Raw genomic sequence first — 14457 nt, forward strand, 5'->3', positions numbered from 1 at the left:
CGGAGTCCTTGCTTGGATGCCCTGGGTTCACGTCACCAACTCGCCAGATCAGCCACGTAACCAATGTGGTATTTTTTTCTACGTAAGAGGGACACGTCGGCTTCTCCCCCTATCAAGCCATTCTTTTCCTCTTTCTCTCCCAAGAATTGTAACCCTTATTATTTTTTTCACCGGTGCTTTAGACGCACCACCGGCATTAGCCGGGATCGAATAACGGTCATGTTTGATGCTTAGCTGTGAGGATTTATGCCTATTGCTTTTAAAGGAAAAGGATGGAGCCGATTGATGCTCAATTATGAGGATTTATGTTTGTTACTTGTAAGGAGAAAGAATGGAGCCGTTTGATGCTTAGTTGTGAGGATTTATATCTACTATTTCTAGAGATACAACTATTATAATTCTGTGTAGTATAACAGATACAATTATTGATGTAGATTCTATGTTAATACAAGGTTGATCTCAATTTTTTGTTAATACTAGGTTAATACAACTATTGTAAATTCTGTGTAATTATTGAATACAAAGACACATAATTTAATGAAATTTATAGAGATGCAGCTACAATATTTAGCTATAACATATATAAATACAACTTGATCCTTACTTATAAATACACACAGCTTACATTTTTCTGCAATGCATTGATACATTATATACAAAAACGTAAACCATATAAACACATAAATTAATTCAACTGTACAAAAATTTATCCAATTAACATTGCATTCAATTCATTGTTATAATCCATAAAGATCAACCTATCTCAACTATAACACATGAGGGCCAAAAAAGAAAATAAAAGATTCATTCAATATCATAGCATGTTAACTATACAAAATTTTCAAACCAGTAGCATATGTTCTACATCAAAATTTCACAATTGATATCATTCATTTGACATTTTGCCCAGCTGTCTAACAAAAATATATATATATATATAAAGAAATTTGTTTTGTCTTCATGATGACCCAAGTGTTCCCAATCCTCCACTGTCCGTGCCTTCAAAAGCACTTCTCCCCGGTTTCAATGGTAGGGTCTTCCCAGTGGAAATGGACGATCAAGTATGAAACTAGGGTTACAGTTCTCAGGAGAGAAAAAGGAAAAGAATGGACTACTAGAGAGAAGCCGACGTGTCCCTCCAACATGGGAAAAAAAAACACTATATTGATTAAGTGGCTGAGCTGGACGAGTTGATGACATAGACCTAGGGCATCCATGCAAGTGCTTTAACATCCATGTCACCAAAAAATCACAGAAATCCCCAATTACCCTGCTAGAGGAATGAAATTAAAACTTAGTATTCATTTTGATGTAAATTGAATGTTAATCCCTCAAACTGAAATAAGACCAAAAGTTAGGTACTCAGATAAAAAAATTTACACAACTCTCGCGTGATTTTTCAATAATAAAAATTATAGTTAGTTATTTCTCCATGTAGAAGTCGGCCCGCCAAAGTGGTCAATGATATCAATATAGCAGCTCTTTGTTTTTGCCAAGACATTATAGCAACTCTCTTGATCATGGCTTCTCTTTAATATCATCACGAACAAGGAGAGAGAGAGAGAGAGAGAGAGAGAGAGATGGGAGTGGAAACGAGTGAATCAATGGAAGGCGGAGCTCCTTACCTTCAACTTAGCAATGAGATAGTAGACAATCACTCGGAGGAGTTCAGACTGAATCAGTTGGGCTACAAGCAAGAACTCAGCCGGAATCTCTCGTGAGCTTTCAATTCTTTCTGTTGTTTGCAATTTTGTTTCCAGTTTCTCCTCATTGTTGATCGGTGGATTGTGTTGTGGTGGATGGATTGTGGATGAGAATGGGTTGTGTTGATTTGTTTGTTTCTAATTTGATCTTTCCTTGGTGATTATTACAAGTTTGGAATTAGAGATTAAATTAAATGGTTTATCTTTTTGATGATGTAAAAATGGTAGCTTGGTAATGGTAAAAGGGGTAGGCTAGGTTTTCTTTTTGATTGATGGAAGCTGCTGATTTTTTTCTTTTTTGGTTTGGTAATCAGAGCATTGTATAATTTTGCTTCAAGTTTCTCCACTATATTTATATTGATTGGCATTGCAAATTTACATTGGTGAGTAGAGCATTGTCTAATTTTGCTGGAAAAATGGTAACTTGGTAATGGTCATGGTAAATGGGGCTGCCTGGCTGCTGATTTTACTTTGCTTTTTATTTTTTGGTTTTGGTGAGTAGAGCATTGTCTAATTTTGCTGTGAGTTTCTCCATTATATCGATATTGACTGGCATTACAACATTGTACAATACTGGGATTACCTTCGGGGGGCCGATGAGTATGATTTATGGATGGCTAGTAGCTGGGGCTTTTACTCTGATGGTTGGCCTTTCGATGGCTGAGATTTGCTCTGCGTTTCCGACATCTGGTGGTCTTTACTATTGGAGTGCTAAGCTTTGTGGAGAGCAATGGGGGTCATTTGCTTCATGGATTACTGGCTGGTAAAAAAATAGCATTTCTTTCTAACTCATCTTTGTTCTTGTTCTGCAAAGGATTCTGCATTTCATAAGATAAGATCTCCTTCTTTAGTCAATTTCATACTTTTTATAATGTAAGTTTCCACAATGCATAATAAGTATCAATGCTATGCAATGAATTGAACTTTCAATTATGTGATGCTGGTTCAATCATTTTGCAACACATATTAGTTTGTTAATCAGATTGAACTTGCAAAAAGTCAATAACTCATAAAAAATGCTAGAAATTTATTAGCGTGCAAGAAAAGTAATCCATTTTTAACTTGGAAGAGCCTTCATTTAGTCATATCCGTAGAAATTTTCAAATGTTACTTTGGTTATTTGACTTAATTGTTTATGTAATGGACTGGAAAAAAAAATTTTCTTCTCTAATTTTTGGTCAAGATGATACTTTATTTCTGATTGGTAACCAATGCTACTGATAATCTCTACTGAACTTTTCTGCAGGTTTAACATTGTTGGTCAGGTAATTTGAACCATGTTTGATCTTAATCTTTGAATAAAAGTATTCTTGAAAATTATCATAAGCTGCTAATTAAAGTTTCTAATGTTCAGTGGGCTATCACTACTAGTATCGACTTCTCATTAGCACAGCTTATTCAAGTTATAATCCTACTTAGCACTGGTGGAAAGAATGGAGGAGGATACCAAGCTTCAAAATATGAGGTCCTTGGCATTCACGGGGGAGTGTTGCTAATTCATGCCATTCTAAACAATGCTTCAGTTGCGTGCTTATCCTTTTTCGGAATGTTTGCTGCATCATGGAATGTGATTGGTATGTATGATCACTTCTATCCATGATAAATGTTCCACATAGCTTCCTAAGTGGGGTGGTTTATTTTCTTCAGGTGTTTTTGTTCTCATGATCCTCATACCAACCGTTGCCACTCAGAGAGCAAGTGCTGAATTTGTGTTTACTAATTTCAACATGGAAAATGATGTCGGGATTCACAACAAATTCTACATATTTGTTTTGGGACTTCTGATGGGCCAGTACACCTTGGTTGGATATGATGCATCAGCTAACATGGTTTGTGCATTTCTGCTGATGCGACAGACTAATATTACACAAAGTAGCAAGTGTTTATTGAAGAACTTTGTCTGAAAGTTTTGTGATACTTCACTTGATGTTGTTAATGTTCTCATTGTAGACTGAGGAAACTAAAGATGCTGATATGAATGGACCCAAAGGAATCATCAGTGCAATTGGCATATCAATTATTGTTGGCTGGGGTTATCTCCTTGGCATCACATTTGCAGTTACCGACATCCCATATCTTTTGAGTGAGGACAATGATGCTGGAGGTTATGCAATAGCTGAAGTGTTCTATCTTGTTTTCAAGAGCAGATATGGAAGTGGAACTGGAGGAATAATTTGTTTGGGAATCATCGCTGTCGCTATATTTTTTTGCGGCATGAGTTCAGTTACAAGTAATTCGAGGCAAATTACTGAACTCTACTTGCTTAAATTACTTTTCACTTTGCTTAAAATGAGTTCCATCTGTTCTTATAGATGTGTTTTATGTATCAATATTCAGGACAACTTATGCATTTTCAAGAGATGGAGCAATGCCATTTTCATCAGTGTGGAACAAAGTAAACAAGAAAGAAGTGCCCATGAATGCAGTTTGGCTCTCTGTTTTCATTTCTTTTTGCATGGCCTTGACGGTAAATTCAAATTTCTACCCCATTTCATAATTTTTTCATCTGATTTTTCAATGAAACATTTGGGCTTGTATTCAAGAATACAAACTAATATTCATTTCATAGAAATGCATCATCTACATGGCTTTAACAGTAATACACATCTCTGCAACATCTCAAAATTCATTCCTTAAAGCAGCCACTGAAACAATGAAAAATTGTCTTACAATCACTTTTGCAATTTGAGATTTAGAATTAATGCTCATTTCTAATCATAAATGTTTCTTTCTTGTGTTTCAGTCTCTTGGAAGCATGGTGGCATTTCAAGCAATGGTTTCCATAGCCACAGTAGGACTCTACATTGCTTATGCTCTTCCAATCTTATTCAGAGTCACAGTGGCACGCATATCATTCACCTCAGGACCATTCAATCTTGGGCGATGCAGCATTCTGATTGGTTGGATATCTGTCATTTGGGTGGCTTTCATCACTGTCTTGTTCTCTCTTCCTGTTGCTTATCCTGCCTCGTGGAACACCTTCAACTACACTCCGGTAGCCGTTGGTGGCCTTCTTCTTCTTGTTCTTTCTTCTTGGCTTCTCAGTGCTAGGCACTGGTTCAATGGTCCTCCTCTCTCAAATTGTGAGCATTATTTTCTGAATTATATGTTTTTATTAATATATTTTTCATATATTGATCAATGTAATTAGGACCTTTATAAATAAATAAATAAATAAATAAAGCTCTTATGACTTTTATTATTATTATTGGATGTACTTGGCTCATTCACTTATGATTCTGATGAATTGATCCTGCACTGAGCCCGGCTAAAGTGATTAATCCTTCAAATACCCCTCAAATGGCTCATTGACATTGAAGATAAATGATCTACTTCTATTAATGTACCACGTTAGCTTATTTGTTGGTTTTTTTAACCTTCTTTTGATTTTGCTAAAACTGTAGTTTATCTAAATATTAGATAAATTTGTTACGTTCTTTGTTTTTTTTTTAAATGTTAGAATTATTTGTCACCTCTTTTTTTATTTTTTTTATTTTTAAATAAATAAATCACATTCATTAATCAGGGAATAAAACAGTTACAAAATATCCACTTGATGTGGACAAAAACAAAACATCTATTTATCATCTGTCAACAAACATCATAAATTAAGTGGATAAACTTAAAAAATTATTAATAATTTAATAATATCTCATTAAAATGATAAATGTGTAGCCTAAAAATCTAATTTATTAAAAGTCACTATAACTATTGTGATGCACCTTTTTATCTTTTTCCTGATTGCCCTTTACACTTTTTTCACTTTTGACTTTTTAGTCCCTCTCTATTTTTAATTTAAGTGCTTTTTAATCATCTCTTTACTTTTCGAATGAGTCGTAATCAGATCACTCATTCTACCTTTGAACGAGTATCGATCGTCCTCATATTTTACTTTTGAACGATATAAATTATTAATTTTTGATCAGCTCATATATTCTATGAATCATATAAAAAATAAAGAATTTGTATTATTTTTTTGAATTGTGTATATTACAGTTATTATTATGGATGAATTGTGCAGTATAATAATTATTTTTATAATTTGAATAGTTTTAAGGGACTTGATTGTACTCATTCAAAGAGTAGAGGGATTGAAAGAACTTAAATTGAAGTAAGAGGACTAAAAGGGTAAAATGAAATAAGTACAGAGACTAACATGAGTATTCTACCTTAAAAAAAAAATAATAAAATAAATAAGAAAATAAAAAAAAATAATTTAAATCTCGAGTTGTTTTGAAACTTTTTAAAAATTTCAAAGTTTAGATAATTAAATAAATAAAATAAATATCCAGAAATACTTCACACATATGAATCCACTGGTTCCCTCTCGAGGGAAAGAGAAACCATTCCCTTCGATCTCTCTCGCTTCAAAATTCTAGGTTCTTGGAGCTCTTTTTTTGCAGTGATTATGGTTCGTGAATCAGTCCATAGCTTCTCATCCTCCTTTCCTCCTCTTCTGTGTTCTCGATTCTTGGTTTTTATCCCTAATTTTTGTGCAGGATGAGGCTGAGGATGATCTCGAGCCCTTGTTCGATTATAGCCGCGTGCAGCCACAGGGAATCATGTGCTTGGATGGTGAGGTTTTGCTTCAATTTCGAATTTCGAATTTCGAGAATTTCTAGGGTTTGCTTTGTTTTGATTTCATAAAAAGTTTGCTTTTTTGGTTTGATTGGCAGATGATGATGAGCTTGATTCGTCCCCAATTCCCACCGTCGCTGACCGGAAAAGGACCGCTGATCAAACTGTGGGTTTTGAATCTTGTGGGCTTTTGCTTTTGTTTTTCCATTAATGAAGAAGAAAGATTTAGTTTTTTTTGTCCCCCAATTTTCAGGATAAAAAGAAAGAGAAGGATTGCAAAGTTGTAGACGTTGTTCAAGTTAATCAGAAGAAGGATGAGGATGAGGAGGACTGGCTGCCTCCTCCGCCACGCAAGATCCCTAACTCAGGCTCTGGATTCATCGAAGACAAGACTTTGCAGGAATTGAGGTTTGTTTGTCCTCAAGTTTTTTGTTGTGATTATCTGTATGAGGGAAAAGATTGGTTCTTGGTGAATGAATGTTAGTGGATTGACAAGAATGTAAGAATTATGTGTATGGTCCTGTTTGCTGATTGTAGTGCAGAACTCTTGCTAGTGTTTGATTTGGAGTTGTTACCAGTTTTTCATACAATTTTAGGGTGTGAACTCTGTTAAATGTATAACAGATCAAGGTTTGTTATATAAAAATCAAGTGTATGGCCTAGGTAGCATTGAATTGTGGTTATTATTAGGAAGTGAAGATTGACACCCTTTCATTAGAGTCCTAATCAAAAGTGTTTTCCTTATCTTAAGTTTTGTTATTCATATAGATAAATATCTATGTATGTATATTGTGGCATGTTTATGTGATTGCCATCCTTGTGGTCAGGGAACACATTCTTATGTAATGCCCACTGTGTGATAAATACGTTGTTTGCATTTGTTACCTATTTGAAAGTATATTTTATTTTTTTAATATATTATAATGTAGGCTACAGAAGCAAGAATTGGAATCATTTGCTCAATCAGCGGAGGTTGTGCTGAGAGAAGTGCTTGAATCTGCCAAAAGAAATATGCATCATGGGGAAAAAACTGTAGTGGTGCTGGATGCTGAACAACCATCAAAACCACAAGTTGAAAGACCTAAGATAGTCATATCAATTCAAGACAGGAAGGGGAAAAAACAATATAAGATCTACATGGTATGTCATCTACTCAGGATGTCCAATTCTTATGTCTAATTTTGCTTGTGTATAATTTTTGGAGTCATCGTACATGCTTGTCTTTTTGTTTTAATCCCAATAACTTGACTTAAATTTTCTTGGAATTCTTATACTAATTTTGCTATGGTCCCTTTGTTTAGTGACAAATTCATTTTATATGAGTTAATACTGATACACCATATAATATATTGATCTGTTGTGGATGATGACATGTTGGAAAATATTATTTCCTTTCTACCTTGGTCCAGATAAAAATTTGTAATGTTTTAGACATTTTACCAATGGTCTCTATTTCGGTTGTTTGTTTTTCTTTTACAATTTTGTTTGAATGGGAAAAAAAAATTGTGCTATGAAACAGTTCATTTCAGTAGAAAAATAATGGGGATATGAATGCTGTCCAGTTACTTGTCTCTGGAACAATGATATCTGTTATCGGTCTGCTAAACAATAATTGACACCTCAAGTCATTTGTGTTCCTCCTATGGCTCTCAGTGAAAAATTTGATCCTTGTAATTGTGATCCAGATTTGTTCAGAGGAGTTACTGTGATATTCCATGTTCTAAAACAATCCACTTTTTTATTTTATTTTATTGCGATTTGTGAAAATACAATTTATTTTACAACCCAGTGTTTTTACAACATTTGTTCTTTCTAGTTTCTACTACTTCTTTGTTGCTTCCCTTCATGCTTATTTAAAGAATCCCTGTCACCACAAAACTTTTGTTTCTCCTCGGCAGGATGACAAGTTCGAGAGGCTTTTCAAAATGTATGCAGAGAAGTCTAAGCTCAACATGGAAGGCTTGGTTTTCTCTTTTGACGGGGAGAAAATCAGCCCACAGGCAACACCAAAGAACCTTGGCATGGAGGACGGCGATATGATTGAAGTGAATGCCAAGGCTCATTAGACTCTCAAGGCAGTCAAGTCCCTTCGTGGTTGCAGTTTTGTGATTTTCACTAACTTGGTTAAATTAAACTGGATATTGTGATGTATTTAACAACTTTTGAGTAAACATTGTTTACTGAAATGAACACAAATAGCATCAACAACTTTACTTGCTAAATTCTGATACATTGTAAATATTTGTGTCTCGCCTTACTTTGGCAAGTTTGTCTTCATTTTACAAATATATACTTTCTTTTTCTGTTGAAGTTCGAAACAGTATTATTCAAATATTTTCTTTGTAATTGAGACTTGTACTAGAGAAAATCAACTCAAATGCTTTGACCTCAGCATAATTTTGGTTAAATCAGTGTGTGGAGGAACTGATTCAGAAATTTGTATATATGATGTTGGTCTCTTGTTGAAGTTATTAGTGGTCAGGCAGAGTCCTGGGGATGATATAATTCTTATGTATTTGGGAAGCATGTAGATCAAAACTAAAAGTTAAATAATAAACTCTATTTTTAATATGCTTTATGAAAAATGAATTCACACATTGTTATATATATATTTAATGAGAATAGTATTAAATTTCAGCTAAGAGTTATATACCAGTTTTATACAGAAATGGGAAAAAAATGATATTAGAAAATTTAAAAGTATCAAAGTAAATGATACAACAAGTGCATGACATAAACATGGTGATTTGAGATGGTGGTAATCTAAATATAGATATTAAAAGCATCATTTCTATCAATTTAATCTCTCACAAATATATTTGGTCATGACTCATGCATGTTATAGATTGTGCCTTTACACCAAACACTAATTTAAAAATAGATTACTTCAGATTGAGCACATAAAAGTATTAAATTAAGAATAAGGTTTGGTGGAATTAAATCATACTCAACACTTATATATACATGTTTAGTTGGTGAGTTTCTATTGAATTGGAGTGTTATATGGGACATTGTTGAGCTTAATTAAGGTGTTCTGAAGCTCAATTTTAATGGAAAACTCTTTCTTCATGCTTTTGATGGTTTTTCTTCTTCTTGCTTCCTTTTATCTTGTTGTCTTAGTTAGTGAAGGTGAGATTATTATTATTATTATTATTATATAATTTTTTTTAAAAAAATTATTTATTTATTTATTTTTGTAGATATGAAGGGAAGGATTTTGGGAGGAAGAGAACTAGATAGACCTCCATCTCCTATGGGGAATTCATGGAGGCGTTATTTTCCACCAAGCTTGTCTTAAAGATGGCACACACTTTGAAGTTCAATAGTGAGTTCTGTTTATATATATATATATGATCAAATGTTGTACAGAGGTTGGATGAAATAAGATTTAACATATCGATATATTTTAATGAGTAGAAATAACTTTGTTGATGCTATTATAGTTTCATTATTCAGTCTTCTATTAATCTTATTTGTCATCATTTTGTTCTTTTAACTTAAAAGGCCAAAATGATTTGACATTTTTTTAAATTCAGGGAAAATAAATTAAAATTTCATTTTCTTTTGTCTAATCAAACAGAAGATTGAATCTTTTGTCTATCTCTCTGTGCCTATTGTTAATTTTTTTATGAAGAATGTTAATTTGACTGCATTAATTTCACTGAATGTGAATGGGGAGACATCTTTAACTGTAGAATGGTGGAAGAAAATATGCTCACTATTTTATTATTTATTATTAAGTGAGTGAAGAGGAGAAGGAAATATTGAGGAGTAGGGAGAGAAAGATATGATTCATTAATTACTCATTTCCCAAGACTTAATTCTCTGCAATCTTGGTTTCTGTCACATGTGAAACCATGACTTTTCTAAATTGCCATACCTCCAATGCACCATCTTATTATTATTAAAATTATTATTATTATTATTATTATTATTATAGCTACACCTTTCTACAAGGAATGTCCTCATTTTTTCTATCATTCTTTGAATTTCTTTCCTTGTCTTCCTTTCTTTCTTTTTTTAATAATAAACCACATGTAAACCTCTCTCTCTCTTTCTCTATACATATATTATCCTCTTTAATTTGTATATATAATAAAACCTCACTGTCCAAGTTATAGATTACAAAATTGTTCAATAAAAAGAGGAGACAAATTAGAATGTCAAATGAGAAGAAAAAAAAAATCATATATATAGTGTTCAAGTATGAATATCCGTCCTCTCAAATCCACCTAAAATTATATAAAATTTATATTAGACTGAGTCAAAAGTAAGATTTGACTGAAAATTCAAAGAAGACATAAACAGAGAGAGTGGAGGCTCCATTAAACCAGTTGAAAGAAAGAACATGGCGCACACCATGACATGTCTATGGAAAACTAGTGTACTCTCTGTCTCTCTCTCTTTCTTACACCATTTCAATAGAGACATGACATTAGTGCACTTTCCTTTTTTATGATTTAAGCCAACACCACAAGTTCAATCAAAGCACCTAAAGCCAAAAACCATCATCCAAACAATCACATACACATGCACCACAATAACTCAAACAACTGTTTGCAAGTCCATGCAATAACTCCACAGACACACAATAACACACACCAGTCTATATTTGACTGTACCTTATGTCTCCTCCTTTCCTTCCCTTTTTTCTCTCCCTATCTCATTGCAAGGGCAAGCTCTGCAAACAATGAAGCATCAAAAGAAGCAAATCTAGCTATGCCAATCTCCTGAATATTCTCCTGCACTGCATTCAATATTCCTTAATTTTGAATAACATCACTCAACCAACCCATGAAATTCTTCAGCAATATCCAAGTTAACTAAGAAATTAAGTTTCAGATTATTATAATAACATGCATGTACTGTAAGCTTTGCATTCTCAGCTGTCCCCATGCATCAACTTAGAATGCATCTCTTACAACCCATATTCACTAAAGATATCAAGAAACAAAAGCAATTAAGAAGAATAAGAAAGATACATAGATAGATAGCTATATAAATACCTAGCTAGCTAGATATATATATATATATATATAAGATCGGACCATGAGGCTCAGTTCCCCCAGAGACATGCATGCATGCATGCATGCATGCCTCAAGCTACATGCTCTAGCATTAATGGTATGGTTACATCATCATGCATGCAAAGAAGAAGAACACATGACCTCCCTTGGAGGTCTCTCTTCCTCCATGTCTTCTTCTTCTACTTCTTCTCCTTCCTCTTCCTCGTCTTCTTCCATGGCTGCTTCCAAGTGATGAGAAATAAGAGAAGGTGGTTTGGAATTGGATGTATGCTTGTGGAGTATATAGGGATTCTTGTAGTGGTGTCTAGGGATGTGTGGGAGAGGCATGTGTTATGGGAAATGAAAAACTCCCCCACTTAGCTTGGTGTTCTCAAAACTATCTTCATCTTATAAATTTCTAGTTTCAACTTTCAATGGGCTCAGTCCTCTCTTGTTCTTCATGTGAGAAATGGTTTAATAAGACTTACTCATGTATGGGTTTGAGTGACTCTTTTTGACCGTGTGAACTGTGATCCTCTCTCTCTCTTTTTCTTATCCATTTTTTGCATTTTTTTAATTAATTTATTCAACAATCAATTAATTAAACTCATACATATATATATATATATATATTTATACATGTAAAATGTGAGAATATTATTAAATGATGAATATTAAAAGAACAACAGTAGTCATCAGTATGAAGACTCTTTTTACAATCACTAGTTCATGTATTAATGGTGAGAGGGAAGTAGATGGAGAGGTAATATTTTTAAAAACAATAAACTAATTAATAAATTCATTAAATTATTAGAAAAGGCACAAAAATCATTAATATCAAAAGATTCTCTTCTTTTCTATCAAATCCTTGTCTTAAAGCAAAGCCCACTTACTTTCTAACAACATAATTACGAGAAAGAAAAAAAAAAAGAACAAAAAAACATAATTCAAGACGTCATGACCACGCATTAATCACGTCATAAATCATGATTTCTTTGAATATTATAATTAATTAATCATCTCCTAATCAAATCATAATAATAATAATAATACTAGTGACAATGCATGCATGAAAAGCGTTGAACGGGTCAATGATTGGTCACTCGAACGTGGTTCAACTTAAACCATGTCCATAAACGAATAAGATATCGCCGCGTGTCAAACATTGCCGGGTTACTGTGAGACATAGTGCGGCGCGCGTGCCTCGAGATGTGCACTTGTAATAGTAAATTGTTTCCTTCCATAAGATAATTTAAAATGTTTATTAGTGGTAACCCATAATTTATTTGTTGTTGATATGGATTATGGTCTGTTTTTAGCATGGACATTTGTTTTAATTAAGACTAACAACAGCTGATTAGTTTACTTTTGTTGTATTTTTAAGTTATAAATACAAAATGGGCTGCCATAACGGCTTAAAAAATTAGAAAGGGATTTTGAATTTCTGGATAAATCTCAAAAAAACGTGACTCTCTGCATTTTTTTATATAAATATGTACAAATTATACGTTTGAGATTGGTATATATAAGAACCAGGGACTCTATAACACATGTGCTCTCACTCTACATGATTAAACCCATTTTTTTAATAGAATATGAATATCTTATCTAAGTAATCTGATGCCAATAGACTAAACAATCATTTGTGTATGTCCCTATATTAATATTATATTAATATTTTTTAATATATATTCCACAATTTTTATTTATTTTATTTATTTATTTATTTGTTGTGCAAACTAACCTATGCGCTCGTAAGGTCTACATATGATCGCCAGGTTATTATGATGAGCTCAATGGGGCTTATCAGGCCTAGGGGTGGACATGGGCCGGGTCGGTCGCTGCCAGCTGCACAGACTCAAATATACAATCCATATATTCGGGTTAGATTTGGGTCAGCCATGTTGCTAGTGCTTTTGATCCAAAACCCCGACCCATTTGATCATCATAGCCCGAGCCCTAACTCAACCCGACCCAAAAAATAATTAATTTTTTATGAAATAATTGAAATAACTAAATAAAAACTACTACTATAACTCCCTAAAAATTTTTCAAACATTTTAAAAATACAACACAAAGTATTATAAATGCTTTACTCTTTTTCAAGCTCTATTACTATATATATATATATATATATATAATTATATATATTATAAATAATATATGATATATATTATTTATTTATTCGGATCGGTCGGCCTAGTCAAAATTCATCCGACCCAAACCCAAATTGAATTCAACTCGGACTCAAAACATTTGAGTCTCAACCCGCTAGCTAACTTTCTAAACCTGCGTCTAGATTTTTGTGGGTTGAGCCACCATGGGTCGCCCTAGCCCATGTCCCATCCCCTAATCAGGCCCAAGAGAACAAGGGGGGTTGAAATAGATGAGGGTGATGTACAGATTTTTTTTAAAAAAAAAATTAATAAAATTAAAAATAATAGATTAAAAAGGAAAATTTTCCCACTTGGACCCGTCCCCTATTCGGTTCAAACCACTTAACCTAACCAAAATTATTACTATTTGAACCAAACTAAAACCTTAAATAAGAATCGTAAGTTTTCGGTTGAAGTTTTTACAAGCTAGAAATTAGAGAACAAGCTTCGATTCCTTTTTTTAATTTTTTAAAAAATATATATAATATAGTAAAATTTCTAGATTTTAATTAATCAAAATTTAACTTTTTGAAACTAAATTGGGACTTGAACCTTATAACTATTATTTGATTCAAGTTTTAAAATTGTTAAAATTAGAACCGTCAATTAGAAATCAGAATTAGAGTCAAATTAGAGTTAAGTCTATTCTCACCTTATTAGGACAACTGAGAAAATAAAAACATTTTTTAAGTATTTTAAAAAGACCCACAAATCTACTTATAATTTTATTAAAAAAATATACTTTGACAAGTTCATACTGTTTGACACATGTACCATGATTTAATTAATGTAAAATAAAATATTTAAGAGTTCATCTTTCATGATGTTTCATCTTATAAAATAATTACCAAAAAAAATATTTTACTAATTATCTGATCAAAAATAATAAAATAAAAATGAATAAAATTATATACCCAAATTTTCTACCAAATAACTGGCCAGCTCATTTATATTTAAAATTTAATTTAATTTATTGTAATAAAAATTAAATATTTTGCTATTAAATTTTTATTT

At 32.7% G+C, this 14457-nt stretch overlaps 2 protein-coding genes across 4 annotated transcripts; both read left to right on the plus strand.

Annotated features, from left to right (window-relative positions):
• The first annotated feature begins 1500 nt into the window (after window positions 1-1500).
• Window positions 1501-4870, plus strand: LOC120259543 (amino-acid permease BAT1 homolog). 3 transcript variants are annotated; one of them, XM_039267167.1, is made up of 8 exons: window positions 1501-1717; window positions 2095-2466; window positions 2950-2968; window positions 3058-3277; window positions 3351-3532; window positions 3654-3943; window positions 4041-4170; window positions 4447-4870. In XM_039267167.1, exons 2-8 carry the CDS (start codon window positions 2300-2302, stop codon window positions 4852-4854), a joined length of 1416 nt encoding a protein of 471 aa, XP_039123101.1. In that variant the 5' UTR covers window positions 1501-1717; window positions 2095-2299; the 3' UTR covers window positions 4855-4870. The 3 variants fall into 3 exon arrangements, with proteins under 3 accessions (XP_039123101.1, XP_039123100.1, XP_039123102.1); XM_039267166.1 differs by having other exon boundaries at window positions 2206-2466; XM_039267168.1 differs by lacking the exon at window positions 2095-2466.
• Window positions 4871-5978: 1108 nt separating this feature from the next.
• LOC120258043 lies at window positions 5979-8591 on the plus strand. The gene is made up of 6 exons (XM_039265383.1): window positions 5979-6114; window positions 6203-6278; window positions 6380-6447; window positions 6535-6689; window positions 7211-7421; window positions 8180-8591. The coding sequence occupies exons 1-6, from the start codon at window positions 6112-6114 to the stop codon at window positions 8345-8347; spliced, it is 681 nt and encodes a 226-aa protein (XP_039121317.1). The 5' UTR covers window positions 5979-6111; the 3' UTR covers window positions 8348-8591.
• Window positions 8592-14457: the final 5866 nt, after the last annotated feature.

This window comes from Dioscorea cayenensis, chromosome 4 (genome assembly GCF_009730915.1).
Source record: "Dioscorea cayenensis subsp. rotundata cultivar TDr96_F1 chromosome 4, TDr96_F1_v2_PseudoChromosome.rev07_lg8_w22 25.fasta, whole genome shotgun sequence".
NCBI lineage: Eukaryota > Viridiplantae > Streptophyta > Magnoliopsida > Dioscoreales > Dioscoreaceae > Dioscorea > Dioscorea cayenensis.